Here is a 24893-nt window from a genome sequence, read left to right on the forward strand (position 1 = left end):
TCAGAGTGTGGCACTGGAAGTTGCAAGCCTCCGATCACTTGGTCTTTCCAGTGACCAGCCCCGGCCCGAGGCTATCTAGGGGCCCCATCTAAGTCACCTCACTAGCAGAAGCGCAGGCGTGATCTAAAGGGCCTCATTATGAATAACAAGACACTCCTATCTCTCAGGAAATTCCCAGGGTTTGAGGAGCTCTGTGCCAGGAACAAAGACCAAATATATTTATGACACTACAGGATGTGAACCAAATAAAAGGGCAGAAGAACAGATACAAAAACGTTTACATTGTGCCAAAGACAACAGGAAGGACTTCCCTGGTGGTGCGGTGGTTGAGAGTCCACCTGCCGATGCAGGGGACACGGGTTCGTGCCCCGGTCCGGGAAGATCCCACATGCCGCGGAGCGGCTGGGCCCGTGAGCCATGGCCGCTGAGCCTGCGCGTCCGGAGCCTGTGCTCCGCAACGGGAGAGGCCACAGCTGGGAGAGGCCCGCGTACCGCAAAAAAAAAAAAAAAAAAGACAACAGGAACAGTGTCACAGAAGCCTGTACTCCCGTTCCACAGTACAGCTGTCACTGAGAAACTACTGCCCAACTAGAGACTGTGTCCCAACCCCACTTCCCCTCCCCCTACCTGGGAACACCTACCTGCCCAGTTCTCACTAATGACACGTGGACACAGCAGTTTGTGGTGCTTTCTGGCCCAGAGTTTTAGTGGGGTCTTTCCTTACTTTATTTCCCCTTCCACAGGCTGCTTACAGAGGACAGTGAGGTCCTAGGGGATGGAGGAGCCACAGGACAGGAGCCCGGGTGATGACCTGCAAGGAAAGCTGCCCTCCCGCCAGGAGCACCCACTGCTGTTTAGTGAGGGAGAAGTAGGCTGCTGTCGTTGCAGCCTTCTTACACGCTGGGGTCTGTGACAGCGGGTGGCGCTCAGGGTAACCAGTGCAGATGACACGCTAAGTAGGGCGTAAGTTACCACCACAGCCCTCATGCTTCTCCCTCTAAGCACATCCGATTTTAAATAACAAGTTTTAAAAATATAAAGTTTAGTATTATATGTTATCTCTCAAATCAGTTGGCTTTACTGAAAAATTTTTATTTCATCAGGTAATGATAAAATGGCTAATGATAGAACTCTAAACAGATTTTGACTGTAAATTGTTTTCCCTTTAGGTTGACCTAATAGAAATGCTTGGGCATTCTGTACGGTAATGGTGAATGCCTCTGAAGACCTCACTGGTAGAATATAAAATTCACTGTGAAGTCTGTAGAAAATATATGTGAATTTAACACAAAAGTGCTATGAGCCCAAAACAGTTCTTAAAGCACTTTCTAACACTATTTTCAGTTGGGTTTAGGCTCTTTTCAGCAAAGACCATCTATAACCAGGATTAAACGCTGTTTTGCCAATAGATGTTACACTTATTAAAAGTTGTTTTAATATAGAATTAATTTTCAAATACAGGCATGTATAATATCCCTCCAAACAAAGGTAAAGTTTTAAAAGAAATATTCTAAAACTTTTTTCTCTAAAGGGAGAAGAACAGACTCTGTGCCTCTTGACGTTTGCTTTATTTCTGTGTCATTAGTGGAGACAATATTAGTATTTTATTTTACATCTAAGCTATTATGGTACTAAGATTTATACAAATAATTCAGACATTTGATAAAGATGTTAAAACTCAGGTTTTATTATTTGTTTCAGTTATAATGGCAAAGTTTAAATGTTTATTTCTTCCCAGAGCAAAGATGTACTTCCGTATCACTCTCCTGTTATAATTTTGTTACCTACTAGCATGAAGGGAGAGGGAAGAGGGTGAAATGATTGCTATGGGGCAGTCCATCTGTCAGCCCAGAGCTGCTGTGAGAGGAGGGGCCGTGGGGAGAGATGGTCCTGCAGGAGGCCCGTGAGGAAACGACGGGCGTGTCCCACCCTGCAGTCCGGCGGGGCCTGTAGCTCCCAGCTCTCTAAGAGGTGTCATTCAGGCCACCTTGCTCAGCCTATACCCTATCCCCCTTCCTGTTCTTTCCTCTTGGGCTGCTCCTGCTAACAGGCTCTGATTAGGCCCCTTGTTTGTACACCAGCCGTTGATCATTAAGACAAAAACATACTTGCTACCCTCAAACCATACATGGCAAGTAAAATCAAGCAAAAAACATTGGGAAGTCTTAATGCATTACCTTATATCCTGGCTAATCACATCTAGTGACCAGATATTTTCTAATCACAGTTCCATACGATGTTAACGATTTTTAAATATAAAGTGTGTATGATTAAAGGGAGCATTTCTCCAGCTGTACCAGTACAAAATCTCCTTTTGAATAAGGCGTGTTTTACTCCCCTGCTTCAAGAATCACCGAAGGCTCAAGCCTGAACCCTCTGCAGCTGGTTAGTTTCTGTGCTCCGTGACCAGTGCACATCTGAAGTCTAGCCAAGCCCTCCTCAAGACCACCAAGCCCTAAAGTAATGATGGACCAGCATAAATCCATCCATCAGTGCCACAGGAAAAAAAGTCCACGCTCACTGGAAGCATCATCTACACATTGGACAAAAGCCACTAGCAAATCTGAAACAACTCTGATGGCTAGACTGGGAGTTTCACTTCCTTTATTTTAAATTGTCCAGGGTGCTCCACAACCTTAGCCTCTTCCATGTTCTATAGCCTCTTCGCTACTTTGCAAATTGAATCAGTGAATCCCCCACCACTTGTGAACCACTTTATCCTCATGGCCAGTCTCTAAGGATCTATTGCTGCATTCTTCCCAACGGGTAACTTCCCCATTCTCTACTACCACGAACTTCCATTCCACCACTGTGTCTGCTGGCAGGGGCACAGAACGAGACCAGAGCCCGTCCTTGCTACACTGGAGTGGGATGTAAGTGTTCCACCTCCCAAGACTCTCATGGTCTCCAGTTACTGCAAGGCATTGCACACCAGCGCGTGTGATATAATGGACCTGGAAGCTGACACTAACCTGATGAGCCTCTGAAGACACTGCTCCTACCCTTTTTGGTTTCACATCCACTTCCTGACCTCTCGCCTCCACGAGAGTGCTTCTGTCATAGTCCTGCTTAGAGCTTAACACTGGAGACTCAAGACTGCCACCCAAACCAACATCGCCCCAGGATGCGTGCCGGGACACCATCTCCCAGTCCACGTGGTCAGCCCGGGCCCGACTGTCCAACTGTGCGAGGCTCACTCCTTCTTGCGCTCTGTCCAGGAGCAGGTTGCTAGAAGGCAGCTTCTCTGCCACACATGGAGCTGTTTTAGCAGTTTTCTCTTGGCCTTTTTGGAATCCCCATTCTCCTATAGGAGATCCAAGGCTTTCGTTTCCTGAAACGTCAGAGTAACTTCTAGAGTTACCAGTCTCAGAGGTAGCTAGAGATTGTGTGTCTGGAAATGGTCCAGAGGGAACATGTGCTCTTGAATTGTCACGGTTACTGCCTTCTCCAGAAGGACTCTGCAGTCTCCATGCTGCTTCCTGCAGGTCACCAGGGCCTTTAGTCGTAGAAACCAAACATCCATTGCTTTCTTGAAGATGCTCTAAAAAACAAAAGGAAAAGTGTAATAGTGTCGTGCAGTCCATGTGAGAAAAACGTTCAGTCAGGCTGAGGAAATAGTTGTAGTTTTTAAAGACTTGGCTACTAATCTATCTGCAGTTCACAAAATTTGCCTCTATTAAAATCAAGTACTTAATTACCTGGTGTGTTCCCAACTGTGCTCTAAGAATATACAGGCATATCCAGTAATAAAAGACACATCCAGGAGTGTCAGTATACCAGCACAAGAGTGTAAACGAGGTGGCAAGCTGTAAAGGCAGAAGTGTGACCCTGACATGGTCCTGGATCTCTGCGGTCCAGGCCGTACTGGCACGCCACCAAGTCGAGTTGTTTGGCTGCCATCCTCGAAAAATGTCCAGCCTGTGTGACGAAGAGCTGCACGGCTACCCTGCAAACCAGATGAGTGCACGTGTACTCCCAGGAACTGCGTGCAGGTCAGGGATTGGCTCTCACAGGCGCGGGCAGGTCAGCAGCAGCTGTCACTGTGGGAGAATACAAAGGACAGCAGTGCACGGCTGGGCAGGAGTTGGGGATGAGGGTGGGGAGGGCGGCTGGATTCGCCTTGCACACCCCATGTGCATCAGGAACCTCTTCGACAAAACACAGGCATCTTATATCCCCTCCCACTGCATACTTTAAAAATATATTTTCTTGGGACTTCCCTGGTGGCACAGTGGTTAAGACTCTGCCTGCCAACGCAGGGGACACGGATTCGATCCCTGGTCCGGGAAGATCCCACATGCCGCGGAGCAACTAAACCCGTGCGCCACAACTACTGAGCCGGTGCTCTGCAACAAGAGAAGCCACCGCAATGAGAAGCCCGCGCACAGCAGTGAAGAGTAGCCCCCACTCGCCGCAACTAGAGGAAGCCCGCGCGAAGCAATGAAGACCCAACACAGCCCAAAATAAATAAATAAAAATATTTTTTCTTAAGACTACACAATCCAAGCTCCCTCAAGACTCAGTTTCATTCTTGGCCACCTCATTGATAGTCCAAATAGCTCCCTACAACTGAGGTCCCCAACCCCCGGCCCAGACCGGTAGGTAGAGGTCAGTCCTCTGCCTGTTAGGCCCCCGCGGCACAGCAGGAGGTGAGAGGCGGGGAGCAAGCGAAGCTGCCTCTGCCGCTCCCCATCGGTCGCATCACCGCCTGCACCACCCTCCCACTCCCCCCCCTTCCGTGCAAAAATTGTCTTCCACGAAACCTGTCCCTGGTGCGAAAAAGGTCGGGGACCGCTGCCCTACAAGATCTTATTCTCCAAAACCATACAATCCGCATATGCGGATTGGGGGAGATGACGGTGGGAAGAGGGTGGTCTTGTTTAATTTTGTCTCTTTTTAATGGTGGTGTTGGAAGTGAGACGTAAACAAATATTACTCTGAATCCCCAATCTTTCGACCTGAAACATGAGTTAGGCTTTCAGGAAAAGAAGATAAATGAGCTCTCTGCAGGAGAGGCCCAGGGGCAGATTTTCAAGTGGCTACACATGAACGCCACTCCACTAGTTTACAGATGTCATTTTCACCACTAGGCTGGAGTCCAGGCATGGGCAGCTTGCCAAGGGAGGGCGCTGGAAGGTAAGGTTCTCTGCCAGTGCTCATAACTTTGCCTAGTATACAGGGTCTAAAATATAGAGATGGAAACCTAGATGTCAATTGTACTCGTCGGAGCAGAATTAAGTGTCTCTTCCCTGGGGTTTCAGACAACCGTGCACTGTTCGGGTGAGCGTGGGGGAGGGCCGACAGCTCCGAAATGGGCGGCCATCGAGCAGCCTCAGGGCTTCAGCCCAAGCCTTCAGGGCCAGAGTCCAACCTGAACTTTGCCTCCCCGACAGAAGCGTCCAGACATGGGAGGCTGCTCGCTGAGCCAGTGTTCCCAAACACAGCTCTTCCGTGGGGTGAGGGATGGGAGGCCATGAGGCTATGGGATTGGGACCGAGACAGTGTCCCTGCTCGGACAGAAATTGGAGAGGGTCGTGGGATCTCCGAACTCTAAGCACCCCTTTCCGAAGGCCCGGAAGGGGCGCCGCCGCTGCAGCCGCCCGCACTGCACCAAGCTCCGCCAAGCAGAGGAGCCCATCCCCGCCGGAGGAGCAGGGGTAGGTCCTCAGGGGCGGGCGCCGAAGGCAGCGACTCAGCGGGGCGCGGACCTGGGACAAACCGCCTGGGCATCCCCAGGGCCTCGGTGTAGGGCGAGAACCCCACCCGGCGCGTGCGCACCAGCCGGGGAAAACGCGAGCCGCGGGGAGGGTCCTGCCCGGGCTAGGAGAAGCTAGTCCTCGGGAAACCTCCAGGTGGATTTCCGCCCCCTGCCCCCTCCCGCGGGTAACTTCAGAGCCCCCCGGCAAATACGCCCTCGAGACACAGGAAGGAAGAATACCTGGTTTGGTGACCAGCTCCCGCCTAGAAGGTCCAGGGCTCAGTCCGCCGCCACCACCCTGATCGCCTCCCGGAGCCGCAGCCTCCCCTGGAGAGGCGTCCTTCCCCTGCTCCGCATCCCCCTCCTTTCCCGTGTCCCGCAGCAGCCAAACGAAAAGCGCTCCGGCCAGACCCCCTCCGACCAGCAGGGCGGACCAGACGGCGCCCATGACTGAGAGGCCGCAGCTGCGGGAGACGACGGCGACCGAGACGGGGGCTCGGGTCACGCAGGCAGAGCCACACCTACCCAGCCCGCTGCAGCCTTTTACGGTCCCCGGTGGCGGGCGCTCCCGCGCGGGGCCCAGCCCTCCGCGACCAAAACTCAACTTTCCCAGCCCCGCCCCATTCCCCGCCCCGGGGCTGCAGCCCCTGGTTCTGGCAAGGCGGACACGCGAGCGCCCTCCTTCTCCAACATTTTCCCTTCTCGACCCCGCCAGTCGCCGGCGGCGGGGAGCACCCGGCGCAGGGTTCCAAGTGCGTCCCACGCGCGTGAAGGGTCCAAGGGCGCACGGCTCCCGTGCGCAAACCCGCCGCCTTCTTTTCCTGTTCCGGCTGCAGCTCAGGTGCAGCCCTGCCTGGGACAGCGCCGGCCACCTCGGCGCCTCCTCCCCACAGACAAACAGTAGCAGTGCGGCCCGAGCTTCTGGCACTTAGACGCTGAAGAGGCCGACGTGCATCTGCGACACGCGAGGTTGCGGCGAGAGCGGAGGCGGGGCGGGAGAGGCAGCCGGGCCGGGTGGGTAGACCCATACAGCCGGCGCGTTGGAAGCTCCATTCCTCCACCAGTTAGCTGCGCTTAACGGCCCCAAGCCTCCGCCTCCCCGCCTGTAAAAGGAAAGGATTGGACTGAGATCCATCCATCTGTAAATGCCAATCACCTTAACCGCCTCCAGTCATTGCTGAGGGTGCGTGGTTGTCGCAAAGTGCGCGCCCTCCTTACTGGACTGCATGTTGTGCAGACGCAGGCTCCTCCGGATGGGTTATTAATAAAAAATTGCGGGCTTCCCTGGTGGCGCAGTGGTTGAGAGTCCGCCTGCCGATGCAGGGGGCGCGGGTTCGTGCCCCAGCCCGGGAAGATCCCACATGCCGCGGAGTGGCTGGGCCCATGAGCCATGGCCGCTGAGCCTGCGCGTCCGGAGCCTGTGCTCCGCAACTGGAGAAGCCACAACAGTGAGAAGTCCGCGTACCGCAAAAAAAAAAAAAAAAAAATTGCAACCGTCTTTGTTAAGTGCTGTCGGCGTGCCAGGTGTTTAATGTATGCATTTAATTTGATCCTCACAAAACAACAACAACAATCTGGGAACTAAGAATTATACACATTTCTTTCTAAATTCACTCCTCTGCTGATCTGATGGCTTTACACACCAACTTCAAGCTAACGGTTCCCATGTTTGTATCTGCAGGGTGAGCCTTTCCCTTGACCTACACGCTCCCACATCAACTGCTAAGACTACAGCTGGAATGATTACTAAAATGGCTCCTCTGGTAAAACAAATCGTTCCAACGTGCCCCGGGCTCGAGCCTTGTTTGCAAAGTCAGGTACAGAGAGCAGTGGGCGTCCTTGGTGACTCTGCAGTGTTTGTGGGATGGGAGCTCGCTTCGGAAGGCTGAGCGGTGAACGTGGTGAAAGCTGTGAAGAAGGCCGACGTGGAGGGAGCCCTCTCCAGAGAAACTTGGAGGCCAAGGGGAGGAGAGGAATCGAAGTGTCGCTTGAGAAGAGAACAAGGCCTAAGGGAAGCTCTTTCAGACGGAGAGACACGTGGGCACGTTTGTTCAGTTCGTCGGCAGGAGAGAGCCAGCCGAGACCTGGAGGAAGATGTGAGGAGGACGCGAAATCCTGGACGGGGATTCCGCGGGAAGGCGGAAGTCAAGAACACCATTAGAAGGGGCGGAGTCGGAGGAACGGAGGGGAGGAAACAGGCGTGGAAAAGCAAAGAAGGCACAAAAGAAACATTTTGAGATACACAGGGGCCCATGAGTGAGGTTAGCTATCAGCTGAGTGAGAGAAAGGAAATCCAGGTGAGTTTTTTTGTTGTTGTTGTTGTTGTTTTGGTTTTTTTTGCGGTACGCGGGCCTCTCACTGTTGCGGCCTCTCCCGTCGCAGAGCACAGGCTCCAGACGCGCATGCTCAGCGGCCATGGCTCACGGGCCCAGCCACTCCGCGGCATGTGGTATCTTCCCGGACCGGGGCACGAACCCGTGTCCCCTTCATTGGCAGGCGGACTCTCAACCACTGTGCCACCAGGGAAGCCCAGGTGAGCTTTTAAGGAAAGCAGAGCAGGTAGGAAGGAAATGGCCGCTAGGGGAAGAAGTTGCCTTGGGAAGTCCTGTGGGTCCTTCCATCACAGGCCGGTTGCGTCGCTCCCTTCCTGCCTTTCCCAGTGACCGCGCCTCCGTTCACACCCCACCTCACCTGTCCAGACCTTACCATCCTCCCGCAACTCCCTCCCCTCTGGCTGTGATCCAGTCTGCAACCACTCCTGATTTAATCCTCCTAAAAGCACAGCCTGGGGTAGGGCATCTCCTCTGTCTACCAGACTAAATCCAACCCCATTTTAGCCTTCAAGGTCTCCCTGACACACCCCAACAAGCTCTCCAGGCCTTTCTCTTATCGTTCACCTGAACTCCAGCCAAACGGGGACTCTCCCGCGGGAGCCTTCTCTCATTGGTTTAGACGTTTCCCAAAACCCACTTCCTTCCATGAACTTTTCCCTAGCCCCCAATCCCACTCTTAGCCCCCAGCCCTCAAATTGATATACCATTCTTTTCTTTGAACTCTGATTATGTACTGTAACTCTGTTAGAGAAAAATACAAGGTTTTCTCTTATGGTATAATTATTTTGGTCGTTTATCTCGTCCCCATATTAGATCATAAATCCCTTGAGGGCCAGAGTTTGTTTATTCTTTGTATTCCCCAGAATACAAAGTTTGTTATGTAATAGGCCTTTTTATTGTCTTTGTTCATTGAATACCTAATATATACTGGCCCTAAACTAAGTGCTTTATGAGGATTATCTCATGTTAAATCCCTGAGAGGAGTAATCTGCCCAAGGTCATACAGCTGGTGAGTGACCAAGCTGGGATTTGAACCCAGTGTTCTGACCTCCCAGGACTCCTGCTTGAAACTCTAGCTACATTGAATCCTAATGCTTTTAAATCATGTCCAAATTTGCAAATCTGGATGTGTGATACCAGCGTATCCCTCTGGTAGTATTCCAACATTTATGGTGAATTTCAGCCTTGCTCTCGGTTTGTAATTCCTCTCTCTGCAAGCCCTCACCTCATTAGGGAGATGTACTCACCACCAGCACCTGTCTGTTTCTGTCAAGCCTCTGGCTTCTGCTACTCCACATAATGTTAACCACAAGTCAAACCTTCTGCAAAGCAGTCACATTGGAGCTGCCCAGTTTCATATTTCATAGGGACATTTTCTAAGTGCAACTGTTTGCAAACCTCTGACTCATCTTAGTTCCAGAATAGACTGCAGGCTGAGATCTCTTACGCTGAATGATGAAACCTTTAGAGCAAAGGAAAATCTGTGTCAGGAGAACAAGTTCACTATGTAGAGAAGAATAAAGTTAGATTACTACTTTGTACCACGTAAAATGGTGGACTGCGGATAGAATGAAGTCCTGAATGTAAATGGTCAGACTACTACTAATAGAACAAAATCCAAGAGACTGTCATTGTGATATTGCCTAATGTAAGAGGCCAAAAAATTTCTTGGCTTCATCAAATGAGGCTATCTCGTCAGTGAGGCTGCCATAGACAAAGTTAGCAGGTAGATCCAGATGGGGAGCAGATGTTCGTGTTGTTAAAACTGACAAGGCACTAATATGTAGATATAGGATGAACTCATAAAAACTGATCCAAAAAAACCCACAAAACCTGACACGAGATCCAGTATAAAATGAACAAGGGATGCTTCTCCCCAGTGCCTGGAACATAATAGGCACTCAGGGTAATTTTTGGTTGAATAAATGAATGACTAGCAAGAGATGCAAAAATGCTCAAATTCACTGGTAGTTAGATAAATGCAAATTAAAACAAAGATGTTACACCATTTTACATCCACCAGAAAGGCAAATATTAGAGAGATGCAATGCTGCTGATGGGAGAGTAAACCGGTACAATCTGGAGAACAATCTGGAAGAATTTTGTGAAATTAAGTATGCGTATACCCCATGACCCAGCAATCCCCCTCCTGAACGTGTATGGCCAAGAGATTGCACAAGACTGTAAGGGGGCACATAGTGTTATTTGGGATAACCGTAAGTTCAAGGCCACCTGGCTGCCCATTGTGGGCAAATAATAAGTAAACTATGGTGGATGCCGATGAAATGCTATGAAGTGGTTACGACAATGACCTTGATCTACACACAGCAATGTAATTAAATCTTAAATACATATTGGCGACTAAAAAGTAAGAAAGTAATATCTCGCAAGTTGCACAGTGCAGCCAAAAAAAAAAAGAGAGATTTGTGGGTTTGGCTCTTGAATAATGATGTGGACCGTCTAAGATTCCAGGAAACCTGCAAGGTTTTTTGAAGAACTATAGTGCAATAAACACTGCCAGCTTGGACTAAAATGGGGGTTGTCTAGAAAGGGGATAAGTGTATTTTGCATATGAGAGCAACATAAAGAATTTGTGGCTAAAAGACAGGCTGCGCTGGTCTTATACTATGGCCACAAATTATTTGATATTCTTCCCTTCGAAGGAAATTTGGAGGAGTTCAGTTCTCCTCTTCTTGAAGGTGGGCTGTACTTAGCCACTTACTTCTAATGAATAGAATATGGCAGAAGTGGTGATGTGTGATTTCCAAGACTAGGTTATAAAAGGCATTGTGCTTCCTCCTTGCCTTCTCTTGGATCACATGCTATAGGGCTGACTTTTTCAACCTCAGCACTATTGATATTTTAGACAGGATTATTCTTTGTTGTGAGGAGGTGCCTGTGCATTATGGGATGTTTAGCAGCATCCCTGGCCTCTACTCACTCAAAATTCCCAGAAATTGAATTGTTGTGTCAAAGGCTATATACATCTGTACATATGTACACACACACACACACAAAGTTGCTTATTTATTCTGTTCTTTTTTTTTAAGGCTTTGGATAGCCAAATTGCCCTACAAAATGTCTGTATCTTTTCCCACTTTCACAAGTTGAATATATGCACCTTTTTCTTAGCATTTTTGCCAATATTAGTTTTGTCTTAAAAAAAATCTTTGCCAATTTGATAGACAAAAATTGATACCTTGTTTTAATTTTTTTTTATTGGTGACCTTGACCATTTAAGAAATAATTTTGGTCTGTTGTATTTTTTTTATGACTTAGCCCATTTTTTTCCTGCAGCATGAGCAAAAACATAGAACCTACTTTCTATGTGAGCAGAGCAGGTGGCACTATACATTCTGGTGTGGAGGACTGGAGAAGCCCTGCTTCCCTCGCCACCCCTCCGAGGCAGGAGCCCACTGTAGGAAATTCTTCCTTTAGAAATTCATTCCTTTGGTTCGTTCTCCCTCTAGATTTTAAAATATCAAGCAAATCCACTCTAAGGTATTGGCGACACATCAACTTTCTTTTTGACACATTTTAACAGTTACCAATACTTACAGTGCCATGGTTGGGTAGGTGGGTGGGATTGGGAAGCAGTTAAAGAATAATACTGAAAAGAGGAAGAAGACAAGAAACGGGATAATGGTCACCTCAAACTTTGCCCTTATCATAGTTTTGCTTAGGTATGTCCTTTTCTAGTCTACCTCACTCTCTCCCAAGAAGATAATTGTCAATTCTTAAAAAATTTTTTTTCGGGAAATTTGCCTCTTTTTTGGTGCTTCACCATTCCTGATATTCATCCATTCATTCAATAAATGCATAGTTTGAGCCCCAGCTATGTAGGACTCTAGGCACTCTGCAGGACACTAGGAAAAACCTATATATTCCCTGCCTTCATGAGCTTATACTCTAGTGAGAGAGACACACCATTAATGAGTAATCAAAGAAGATAACATGATGAATGATGGGCGATATAATGGCTATCAGTGAGGTGCCGGAACTGGGAATAATCTGCAGCAGCTCTGCTGGCCTGTTGGTGCAGGAGTGGTGCAGGCATGACTTTGGAGGGGGAGGTTGAGAAAGAATTCTGACCTACATTCCCTTCAGTAACAGTTTGCTCTCATATGCAAAATACACTTAGCCCCTTTCTAGACGACCCCCATTTCAGTCCAAGCTGGCAGTGTTTATTGTGCTATAGTTCTTCAAAAAACTTTGCAGGTCTCCTGTGAATCTTAGACGGTCCACATCATTATTCATGAGCCAAAACCACAAATCTCTTTTATTTGGGGCCGCAGCTTACGGGATCTTACCTCCCCAGCCAGGGATTGAACCTGGGCCCCGGGCAGTGGAAGCACAGAGTCCTAACCACTGGACCGCCAGGGAATTCCCCACAACTATCTTGAAGATAAGCCCTTCTCTACCTTGAGAGTGTGCTGAAGAACAACGTCCTCCACTTCCTTAGACGCTCTATTGTTTGACTAAAACTGTGAGGCACACTTTTAAAAATTTCAGTAGCATTTTTGTCTGCCTGAATGTACTCTGAAGCGTCACCTTTGAACTTTCTGAGGTCTTAACAAGGGATTTAACAATTACATCCTTGGATTCATCTTTAGACCATGTTTTCCTGGCATGTCCTTTGATGTGTTCTTTTGGATTTGATCTTTGCTACAAATCATTTCTTAATTTAAACATCATTTGTCATCTGAGAGGCTAGGAGTTTACAAAACCATCAAGTCCTGGTTGCTTTTGGTTAAACTGTCCCTTTGGCTTATCGATCTCCTCTTGCATTTTACTATAAGCAGCAAGAAACCAGGCGGTACCTTCAACACTCTGTATAAAAACCTCCTTAGTTACATCACCAGTTCATTAGGTAGTTTTTCTACTTTCCACGTTACTTCAGGTGACAGTATGGATAAACTTCCTGCTATTACATAACAAGGAGACCACTTCTCCCAATTTCCAACTGCATTTACCTCATTTTCCTGCCAGCCTTCACCCACAGCCTCTTCACAGTCTATGAGACTTCTGCCAACAGTTTCTTCAAAGTTCTTCCAGTTTCAACCCACTTCTCAATCCTGTTCCCTTTCACATTTTACATTCTTGTTATAGCATCCCACTTCCAGGCACAAAAATCTATTAGTTATCTATTGCTGCATAACAAATAATCAGTAAATTTAATGGTTTAAAACAACCAACATTAGAGTCATTTTTATGGGTTAGGAATTCAGAAGCATCTTCTCTGAGTGGTTCTGGCTCAGGATCTCTCATATGGTTGCAGTCAGGATGTCAGCAGTGGTTGCAATCTCATCTGAAGGCTTAATGGGGGCTGAAGGATCCACTTCCAAGACGGCTTTTCACATGGCTATTTGCAGAAGGCTTCAGTTCCTTGCCATGTGAGCCTTTCCATAGACAGCTTGGGTGTCCTCACAACACAGCAGCTAGTCTCTCCCAAGTGATTCAAGTGAGAACGAGGAAGCCACAATGTCTTTCATGCTTTAGTTTCAGAATGACACCTCATCACTTCTTCCACATTCTGTTCCTTAAAATCAAGTCTACGTACAGCCCACATTCAAGGGGAAAAGGGGTTAGACCCTGCATTTTGAAGACAGGTGCATCAAATAATTTGTGGACCTTTTTTTAAACAAACACAAACCTCCCAAATTAGAAAGTCCTTGGGATTGTCTAAAGTAATCTCATGTCTTGCAGCTATTGAACTGAGAAAGAAAAAGGAAAAAAAAATGATCCTTTAATTTGCTGAATTAAAATATCATTTGAATTCACAGCTTTGTAAGATCTCGTAGGTGAAGACAGAGTATAGATTGGGAAAGAGCGAGACCCTGAATGCTGAACTGTGAACATATGGGAATGTTCAGATGGCTTCAAGTTCCCTAAGCTCCCAACCCTATGAAAATATGCTGCTCAGATCTCCTGTTGCAAGGAACACAAATGACTGATGGACCCAGCTGCTACCCCTCTGGATCTTTCGCCCTCTCGCCGAGGCCATACTCCCCTGGGCTGCTCCCAGCCAACGACAGAGCATGCAGAAGTGCCAAGGCAGGCCCATTTTAGCAAAATGTGCGACTCCTCCTCTTGGCGACCTTGACTTAAGGTCTCCCCATTGGCCTGGCCAAACCTTCCTTTGAACTGTGCTGCAGTTCAAGACCGTATCTTCTTTTCCTCCCTCTGTCCTTCCGCAGGGATCACACACGCATCAGAATCTAAAGGCTCTCCCTAGGTTCTGCCGCTCCCACCCCAATAAACCTCTCAAGCATCTAATACCCTTTTGCCATTTGCTCCCTGGCAGACCCAAACCACTGCAGCCTTCCTTGTCAGAGAAGTTCTCCCTACTCCCTCTGTGGTGAGGATTTTCCCACTTTGCGCGAGGACTCTCTAATGACCTTTGTGGAAATAGGCTGGCAGGAGGCCGGGGTAGCCAACTCTCTTTATTCTTCACCCCTAACATCCCTCACTGTCTTGAATGCTACCCATGTGCTAGAGGCAGTTTATCCTAGCTCACAAAAGCCAACTGTTAAATTTGCAGGAATTTAGCAAGTTGGTTGGTAAACACAGTCATTACTAAAACTTAAATAGACTTACAATTAAAATAAATTATATTAAAACCAAAGGTAACAGAACTCAAAACCTCATCTCTTCCTGGTTTTTAACACCTTTTTGTTAGCATCTATGCTCTTGAGGTTATTTACGTCTATTATGTCTGGGTGTTGGAAATAACATGTAACGACGTGCCACTTGCACTTCTCTTTGGATTTTGGAGGCCAGATTTAGATGTGCTGTTTCAGCTCATTGCTGTAGTAATCTGAGAGGCTGCCGGCTCTGAGGGCAGCCTGAAGCAAGAGAAGGCTTTCAGCTGGTCCCGAAATCTCTGCCCTCTGATCCAATGTGTCCAGCGTGCTCAAAGCACCTGTGGCACAGAGAGCTGCTGAATGGAGCTTCGGCACGTCCAGAAAGGCGAATCAGAGCACAGGCCCCCAGGGCTTTGCAGCTGAGCCAGGAGCTCTGTGGCACGTAACTGTTCTCCTTTGGAGAAACCAATCTCCGTTTGTTGCTTGGCACCAGTTAATACGGCAGCCTGATCCTGAGACCTTAGGTAACCAAGCGACTGGTGCCCATCGTCCACCAAGGTCATCTGATCCACTAAGCCATAAAGTCAGCTAACATTTAGTGTGTGTGCACAGTGCCAGGCTGTGTTCTAAGCACTTTACTGGTAACATTCCCTTTAATCCCCACCACCATTCTGGGAGATAGTACTGTTATGATTGCTCCTATCCTTACTTTAGATGAGAAAACTGAAGCAGAGAGAGGATAAGCAACTTGCCCCATAGTCATATAGCAAATAAGTAGCAGAGCTTGGTTTGAATCCAGGCCCTCCTGCTCCAAAGTCCACACACGTAATTACCAAATTATTTTGCTTCTCGTAATCAAGTGAAAGTTTTCTGTTGAGGGCTGGGCTTGGCCAGGAATTGAAGACAGAACAAATTGCATGGTGTGCCCGCTCCTACCACCCTGTCATCTTCCTCAGCCTACACATTTGACCTGGGGACGTTCTCTAAGTCCAGGTGATGAAACAGACAACCTCCACCATATGACGGCAGCAGCCACAAGTGGACTGCCACAACACTGTAGCCCAACTCAAGGGTGGCCCTGAAGAGCAGCTGAGAAGGGGAATTTTCCAGTAGACGGAAATGTAAGCATTTCATCCTGTTGACCACTTTGTCTGAAAGGAGAAATGGGCTGAGGTGCATGTCACCAACTAATGGTCAGCAGCTGATGGCTTAGCTTAGTAGCCAGAGACTTGGAAGGATCAAGAATGCAGGGATAGTGACAAAGAGATTTGGGAGAAGAGGTATACAGGGGATCGTTCAGAATGGATCCAGAGTATGGGAGTATTTGGTTCTTTGTGAATACCCACCAAAAGCCCTCCACTGTAGAGGAAGCGCTCAATAATCAGGTGAAAAGTTTGACCTATCCTCTGCATGCCAGCCCGCTTCCTTCTCCAGAAATTCCAATGTTGCCCAGTGATCTCATGGGCAAAGTGGGCATGGAGGCAGAAATGCAGGCTCCACGTGGGTTCAGCAACTTGGATTTCCCCTCACGAAGGCTGCCCTGGCTACTGCTTCTGTGGAATAATTGTCCAGTAATTAAAACCAAACTTGAGTCCCTAATGTGAATTAGGCTTGAATGTAACAAAGCCAGGAACAATGTGTCCAGGGAAAGAAATGCATTCTCTCCAGACCACCGCCAACACCATCTTGGCTCAGCACTTGAATGTCAGAATCCTGCCCCAGCTTGCCTGGTAGAACTGGATGGCTCCTCTGGGCTCTCAGGCTTTGGGGCTCCCATGGGCTACCAAGCGGGCATGTATGACAAGTTGAAACAGCAGGGGAGTCAGAGGAAAGTGGCCTGACTAGACTAGCAACCTATTCTGCAATTGGATTTGCTTTCCTGCTTAACAAACTTCTGCCCACACCAACATTTCTACACTTCCTGCATGCTCATTCACCACCACGGTATCCCACTCAACACTGAAACTCATTTCCCAGCAATGGGCTGACACTATGCGTTCATTGCTTCTGTCATGTACTCCATCACCCTAACGTGTCCAGATGCATAGAGTGTATAGTAAAGACTCACTTACAGCCTACGGATTATTGAAATGGGATCATGACAGACCCAGAGAATGAAAGGTCATCCATCACCCAGAGATTCTGTATTTGAAGACAAATACTATAACTGATAAAACTTTGGGATCCAATATCCTTTAAATAAATTCCTTTGATTAAATTATCCAGAGGGTATTTCAGAGGGAAAGATCTGGAAGGAGGCATTCCAATGAGTAAAGAGTAGTTACTGCTGACTCTATAGGAAGTATTTGTATTTTCTACATTCTTTTTGTTAGTCTATATTTTCTAATTTTCCTAACATGAGCATTAACATGTTAAATAAAATAATTTTTAAAAATTTAATGTAAAAATATGTCCTCTTGAGTTTCCATTAAACTTTATGACCCATGACATTATATTATAGGTACACACTTATTATCAAGATTAACATGCCAAAAAACCCTCAGTAAGCTTAATTCAAAATGAAAGAAAATTATATTGTAAAGAAAGAGTAAAGGAGCTATTCACTCAAAACCAGGGAAAATAATGCTCTGGGAAAATGAAATAGAGCAATTCTGCTTTTTTATGGTTTTATTTATTTTTACAAATAGTTGATATAACTATGTAATATTGGCAATGCTATCAAAATGTTAGAATACCAAATATGAAATTGATCTCACGGTTGATAAAATATATAAAATATTGATTAACTGAAGCAGAAGACTATTCTGAAATGTTTGTATTAGTTATAAATTTTATGGATGTTGCCAAGTCAAAATTGTACAACTATGGTGGTGGGACATTCATTATAAATTTTGTTTAATGTTTAAAGAGAGAGAGAAATAGCCAAGTATATAGTAAATGAAATCTGTCTAATCATCTTCCCAAGATTCTTCCATGCTTGAGTTATTTTACAGAAGTCTTGTTACATTCACATTTACATTCCTTCCTCATACACATCTTCTCAAGGAACTAAAGAAAAAAAAAAGATGAGAGAAACTCCTTTAAATTGGCAAACGAAAATTGTACAGTCTAGTCACAACCACTACCATACCCGAATTCACAGTCTCACACTCTGATGTATATCCTGATAGGACCCAAAATCTGATGTCGATGATAGACCGTGCGAGATGGTGGACTTTGGAAAGTAGTTGCACACCATCAGGAATATCTAGATATAATCCACACTCTTTCTGTGGCCAAGTCCAGCCCGGGCCAGCTCGGCACAGCCTTGTGCTGCTCATCTCTGCTATTAAAGGCCTGGGGCTTCTGTGTAGCCGAGGGAATGAAGCTGTAGGTAATGCACAGAGCAGTTAATCCAGCAGCAGATACTGGAATGTGTATGTTAAGTATGTATGCTCATGTAACATACATAAACATGTATGTATACAAGGTGTACGTAGACATTTAAGGGAGTAAAAAGAGAATGAATGCTCACATATAAATTTAAATAAGTAATGATTTTATATATAGATAGATAGATAATTTACCAAACAGATTCCCCCCTCTCTTTTAGTTGAAATTCTACTGATAAAATAGAGGATATAGGATGTAAGAATAAAGGGAGAAAATATTCCAGGGTTTTGAGTGACAGGTGTTCTCAGGGGACTCAGCCATAGCCAGGGGCATCACCTCTCTTTAGTTGATGCAGCTAAAAGGGTAACTAGTGAGTCAGGCATGCTTCCTTTTGCCCAAAATTGAACTAAATGTTCAGCAGCAGAATGGATTAAACCAACAGGGGACAAATCAAAATAAATAAAGCATCCTCTTTTGCCACTAAAGAAAAAACTATGAGTCACTATAACGTCAAGAGCAAACAGGGATATATATGTATATACAGATATCTCCTTGGCAAGAAGAATATATATGTCTGTGTGTGTGTGTGTGTGTGTGTGTGTGTGTGTGTGTATACACATATATATCACATAATTATATTTATGCTTAAGTATAATTCTGTGTGTATTATATAAATATATAATCATACATACAATTATGTTATATAAAATATATAAGCATATTTAATATATTATACATATAAATATATAAAATATACTTATGTAGGCCATATATGCAGATGAGGCAGTGACTAAATACATAAGTACAAAAATATGTGTAAGTATATTAACTATATCTTATATATAAGTATCTTATATATAAGATATATACTTATATCTAAGTCTATAAAATATACTTATGTAGGCCCACTGTTGATGCTCAAAGCTATTGGAGAGATTTCATCCTAGTTCTAGAATGGAATCTTCTAGCCCATTAGTCTATTATCGTACTCTAGACTTTCCCTTCACATCACCTGATTTAACTTTGAACAAGTCTGGATCTGAGATTGGTCAATATATCTATTTGCCAGTAAGTGTAAGCTGTTGTTAGTTTTATCGCTCTTAGAAAAAAAGAAATCCAGTATCCTAGTTCCAGGAACTTCTACCATCTGGCTGCATGTCCTCCTAAGGACTCCACGGGCCGTGAGCACAGGGGACTCTGGACAAACACAGAACTTATCAGCCACGACTTGGGCCCCAGGCCCAGCTGGCTTCCTGCCATGGTGACAGGGCTGGTCTGGGGACAGATCTCCAGGCTGCAGGCCCTCCTGCTAAACGGTCCGCTCTGCCAGCCTCCCACCCCACTCTTGTTATCTGTGGCCTCCCGGGGGAGCCCTCCACGTGGGAGGTGGGGGGACGACCAGCACTACAAGCTCAGGGAGAGGGAAAGACAAAGTGGAAAAAAGACAGAAGAGGCTGCAGGGCTGTCCGGGAAGTGACCTTTGGCCCTAGTCTGCGTCCTCATGTACCCCACAAATAGCACAATAATAGTCCCAGCTCCACTCCCAGCTCCACTTCGTCCTGACCCCAGCATGGCTCCTTGGAAGTAGAAGTGAAGGAGACCGGACACTTCCTGGAGAATTCATTGTTTTAGTAGCAGGCTCACGCCCTGCACATGGATCCCTTTCACTTTGGCCCCGTTAAGGCCAAACCCAAGGAAGGTGAGTCAGCAGGGAGACAGCAGGAGCCAAACAGGCTCCTGTCTGCTCCTGAAAAGAGCAGGACGCCAAAGCCCATCTGTGGGCCCCCGTCTGGGGAAAGCACACCCCTCCTCCCAGGGCTGAGTCCTGGTGTGTCCCTGTAGAAGAAGTATTTTGATTTTGTCAGGGTGCTGACCCCTTCCCATCAACAACTGTGAGCCCCTCAGCAGGTCTTCCCGAGGTCTTTCCGGCCCTTTACTCACACTCGGCATCCTGTAGCCCCTGCGCAGAATGAAATCCTTAAAGGCAGCTGTTCCATGAAGGTCTGCAAGTAACTCCTCCTAAAAGAGGGTCCACACTTTAAAAAACCAGTCAGCTGTCAGAAGCTTGATTTCATTATTTGTCCTAATTAAAATCACTTAGCCATTTATCAAGTATGTTATTTTAAACGACTTCCTTCTCATTTAGGAATATGTGTGTAAATAACGTTCAGAAGTTGATGCATACAAAGGCTTTCAAAAGATAGCCAACCTTCTCTCCTTTCTCTGTTCTTTTTCTTACCCTTGTATCAAGGATAAGCAACACATTTTATCAATTAGATCATTATTGACCTAGGATGTCCGGAATCTAATCTATTTGAGATTAATAATTATGATACTGTGATTTATAATAAGAGACAGATATTGGGTCTTCTTCCCATTCCTGGCACAGAGGCCTTAAAACCCTTGGAATTTCCTAAGTGATGAGAGCCACAACGGTGAGAGTCTTTCCTTATTCATAACAAGCCCCTTTCAACCACATTGCAATTTATCTTAATGACGTGTTTTTTGGAAAGCCCCTAGATACCTACTAGATGGGGGCTGGTTGCCAGGGAAACCAACCACGTGATTAGAGGATTGGCACTTTCAGCTGAACCTCCCCGGCTCCAGGGAGGCGAGAGGAGCTGGAGGTTGAATTAATCACTAATGGCCAATGATGTAATCAATGACACCAATGTAATGAAGCCTCTATACAAACCCAAAGGAGGGGGTTTGGAGAGCTTCCAAGTCGGTGAACATGTAAAGGTACCTGGAGAAGGCAAGGAAGCTCCAAGCCCCTCCCCACGTGCCTTACCCTATGCATCTCCTCCATCTGGTTGCTCCGGAGTGTACCTCTTTATAATAAACTGGTAATCTTACTAGATTGGAAGTAAACTGTTTTCCTGAGTTCTGTGAGCTGTTCTAGCAGATGATCAGACTCAAGGAGGGTGTCGTGTGAACCTCTGATTTATAGCCAGTCAGTCAGAAGCACAGGTGACAACCTGGACTTGAGACTGGCATTTGCAGTGGGGGCAGTTTTGTGGGACTGAGCCCTTAACCTGTGGGATCTGATGCTCTCTCCAGGTAGGTGGTATCAGAATTGAGTAAAATTGTAGGACATCCAGCTGGTGTCAGGGAATTAGAGAATTGCTTGGTGTGGGGAAAAAATCCCCGACACATTTGCTGACCAGAATTGAGAGTGGTAGAGGAAGAAACGGGAGTGTTTTCCTACTCAGTATATATCCACAAATTTTAGATCTTAACTCCAAAGGGCATGATAATCAAAAAAGATTTGATCCAGTCCCAACATCTTAGGGGTATTCATGCGTTCATTTGGCTTTTCCTTTTATTTATTGGAATTTAAAATTTGGGATGTTGAAGTTTATATCATTGTAATTCAGTTCTTTAAGACCATTTCACCTTCCAAATGAACTCAATCAAGAATAGTCAAAAGTCATGTGTTTCCAGCAAGAGAGCCATGTCATCATGGTGTCCCTTACCAGCACACGATTGCACCCACGTCTTGTGAACTGACTTCAATATGAGGTGGCATTTGCACTGTGACAACCTTCAGCTCAGATGATCAAGTCTCAGCATATACACATACCTGTTCCCATAGCTCCTTTTTCATATTCTCATCTTGAGCTTTATGTAAGACCTTGGGGTCAACCAAAGGCTCATCGGCTCTTTGCTTTTTCCACAACGTGGTGTTCAGATACCATGCTCCGTACCTCATCTTCACCCACTTTGGTTTATAAGGATTCTGTAGAAATAACATAATTCCCAATTTCGTTAGTTTGTTTGGTTTGTCATTTCAATAAAGCTAAGATTTAGCTTATGAAAGCAGTATCATTTATTTTTAATCTATGGTTACTCCTTGCCAAAGTATTTTATGAAGTTTCAGTGTGCTTTGATTTACAAAGGTAACATGAAAAGTTCATGACTGAGAAAATAATGTGGTAGTTAAGCATGGCTTTTGGATTTAGACAAACCTGGGCTCAAATCCAGCCTTCCCCACTTAGTAGCTGTGAGTCCATGGACAAGTTAGTTAAATGCTTCATTTGTAAAATAGAGATAATAGTATCTACCCCATAGGGTTGTTGGGAAGACTAAAGGAGAGAACTATGTAAAGCAGCTAGAACTCATGTAAGAATCACATATTTCAGTGAAGGGTAATGACCTTCAACAATACTCAGTCAACCAAAATAAGAAGTTATCAGCCTCTCTGTGAGCCCAGCTCTATACTCAGCTTTGTAAATGGTACACTACTTTTGACCCAAATGCTATTCAACACCAGTCTCTTGCCTCTTTATTTTTTAATTAAAAAAATATTTATGTATTTATTTATTTATTTGGCTGCACCACGTCTGAGTTGCGGCACGTGGGATCTTCATGGCCGCCGTGTGTGGGATCTGCAGTTGTGGCATGCGGGATCTTTTTAGTTGCAGCATGCGAACTCTTAGTTGCAGCGTACGGGATCTAGTTCCCTGACCAGGGATCGAACCCGGCCCCCTGCATTGGGAGCGTGGAGTCTCAACCACTGGACCACCAGGGAAGTCCCCCGCCTCTTTAATTGGAAGAGAGAAAGAGGGGGAGGAAGAGAGAAAGAGGGGGAGGAAGAGAGAAAGAGGGGGAGGAAGAGAGAAAGAGGGAGAGGAAGAGAGAAAGAGGGGGAGGAAGAGAGAAAGGGGGAGGAAGAGAGAAAGAGGGGGAGGAAGAGAGAAAGAGGGGGAGGAAGAGATGTCTTTCCTTTCTTTCTCCCATTCCTCAGGAGTGCATCTGCTGGTTCACAGCCTGGTGCTGTGATGCAATACCCGCTCATTGTCTCATGAAAGGAGGTCTAACGCTTGTGTAGGACAAAGAAACATGAAACACAAAGACCCTGCTCCTTCGTCTTCTCACTCATGTCTAAACTATGAGGTGGAACGTGTGGCCATTCTAGAGTCAAGCCAGAAACACCTGCCTGAAACAGAGATGATGGGACAGAGCAGAGGGGAGGGAAATCCCTTCTCAGAGCTGGATTCAGCATTATGATCCCTCCATTCCAAGCAGACTGACCTCCTTGCTGTTTCTAGAGCACCTATCACACTGCTGCCTCAGTGCCTTTGCACTCACTGTTCCCTCTCCATGATGCTCTTCCCCAAGACACCCACATGGCTCACTCTCTTACCTATTTCAGGTCATCTTTTCAGTTGTATCTTCCCTGACCACCCAATTCAAAAACTGTAACCCCTCACAACACTGCTTGTCTTCTTTCCCTGCCTCATTTTTCTGAACAGCACTTATCGCCACTTGACATGCTGTATATTTTTCTGATTGTTTGTTGTCTCACCTCTGACCTTCTAAAATGTAAGCTTCTGAGCTTGTTCCCCGCTACATCCCCCTGGCATCTAGAACAATACTTAGGACACAACAGGTGCTCAATAAATATTTGTTGGGTTAAAGTCAGGTTTCTTAACTTCAGCGTTATTGACATTTTGAGCTGGATAATTCTTTGCTGGAGGTGGGGGTCGGTGGTGCTGTCCTATGCATTGTAAGATGTTGGGCAGCATTCCTGGTCTCCACCCACGAGATGCCAGTAGCATCTCCAAATTGTGACAACCAAAAACGTCATCTCCAACGTTGCCAAATATCCCTGGTGGGGTGTGGGGGTGGGGAAGGGGACAAAATTGTCCTAGCTGAGAACCACTGAATTAAAGGAAGGAGGGTAGGAGAGGAAAGAGAGGAAAAAAGAAAGGAAGAGAGAGGAACGCAATCTACATACTGCTCCACTAAAGAACTTGAGCTCTGGAATACGTTAGGTGGCTGGGTACCTGGTGATCTTTCAAGATTCAGTACAAACATAATTTCTTCTGTGAAGTCTTAACTGTACCCACCCTCAGCCCATGCCTGGTGGAACTGGTTACTTCTTCCTACAACCCGGATGAACCATGACATCATTTCATTATAGTTAGTCATTTATCCATTGACCTCACTAGACCGTAAGCTCCTTAAATGCAGGAAACAGTCCTTCATTTGCTCCCAGCACTTTTCGGCACATAGTAACAGATGCTCAGAAGTGTTTGTTGAATTAATGTATAAATAAATGGATGAATGAATATACAGGGCCAAGAGAAACATGCTACAATAGAGGCAGAAACTGCTGTGAGAGATTAGAAGTAAGAATAAGTTAATGTCAACCGAAGGACCTGGAGAAAACTCCATGGAAAAATTGGCATCTGACCTGTGTCTGAAGGAAGATGTAAGAGTGTAGACATGAGAAGAGGGGCACGTCAGGCAAAGAGAATACCGTGAGCAAAGGTAAGGTAGTCGAAAAGCTCAGAGTTTTAAAGAACATCAAAGAGCAGAGGATAACAGGCCTGAGAGTATGTGGAATAAGAAAATAAAGATGGAGATTCCATCCCCGGAATAGGGACAAGATTTATCCTTACACCTGCAACAACCAAAAAACGAAATATAGATATATATTGAATATATATATATATATATATTTATTTATAAGACACTGGACATCAAATAGCAAAGGACAGTGATCCCTGAGAGGCAAAAAGTGAATAAGCCCCCAACTGCCCCAGTTCACTGTCTGCAGAGAGTTCCCAGGCCACAGAGCAGGAGAAGGAGCCCAGGAGGAACCTAGTGGACTTTCTGAGTTGAGAAGACAGAACTGAGAGTCCAGGAAGACCAAGGCAGCTAAAGTTTGCAGCCCAGAGTAACAGAAAGGAAAGAGCTGCACAGAGAGGGAACTACAGAGGTTTGCAGAGGGTCTCCATCTGTGTATGTCTGGGAGGAAACCACCTGAGGTCTGGGAAAGAACTAACCAAAAGGATTAGAGAGAACAGTGTCCTGCATGCACACAGGGCCAGGGCCAGGGCCAGGGCCTGTTCCCTCCTGGGAAACTCGAAGATTCACAGGATACTGGGTAGAATACACGAAGGGTCTTGCATCGGTAGTAGGGAGTTAGCCCTAGAC

General features: G+C 46.2%; 2 protein-coding genes across 2 annotated transcripts in view; both read right to left on the reverse strand.

Moving 5' to 3' along the window:
- Window positions 1-1658: 1658 nt before the first annotated feature.
- On the reverse strand, window positions 1659-6278 carry STBD1 (starch binding domain 1). The gene is made up of 2 exons (XM_060147986.1): window positions 5939-6278; window positions 1659-3541 (listed from the first exon to the last, which is right to left on the reverse strand). The coding sequence occupies exons 1-2, from the start codon at window positions 6144-6146 to the stop codon at window positions 2685-2687; spliced, it is 1065 nt and encodes a 354-aa protein (XP_060003969.1). The 5' UTR covers window positions 6147-6278; the 3' UTR covers window positions 1659-2684.
- Window positions 6279-17393: 11115 nt separating this feature from the next.
- The window catches only part of FAM47E (family with sequence similarity 47 member E), a 30526-nt gene continuing 23026 nt past the window's right edge, over window positions 17394-24893 (reverse strand). Inside the window, exons 6-8 of the mRNA XM_060147987.1 lie at window positions 21532-21687; window positions 19890-19967; window positions 17394-17624 (exon numbers count right to left, since the gene is read on the reverse strand). Coding sequence (XP_060003970.1) covers window positions 17559-17624; window positions 19890-19967; window positions 21532-21687 — 300 coding nt within the window. The 3' untranslated portion in view covers window positions 17394-17558. The remainder of the gene's footprint in view (window positions 17625-19889; window positions 19968-21531; window positions 21688-24893) is intronic.

This window comes from Lagenorhynchus albirostris, chromosome 4 (assembly GCF_949774975.1).
Source record: "Lagenorhynchus albirostris chromosome 4, mLagAlb1.1, whole genome shotgun sequence".
Taxonomy (NCBI): domain Eukaryota; kingdom Metazoa; phylum Chordata; class Mammalia; order Artiodactyla; family Delphinidae; genus Lagenorhynchus; species Lagenorhynchus albirostris.

What these genes read in the sequence shown, in the direction of transcription:
- STBD1 (XM_060147986.1), bottom strand. Translation starts at nt 6,146, where the DNA reads ATGGGCGCCGTCTGGTCCGCCCTGCTGGTCGGAGGGGGTCTGGCCGGA. An exon ending in GGAGCTGGTCACCAAACCAG is followed by an intron (nt 3,542 to 5,938) that starts GTATTCTTCCTT and finishes TTTGTTTTTTAG; the next exon opens with AGCATCTTCAAGAAAGCAAT.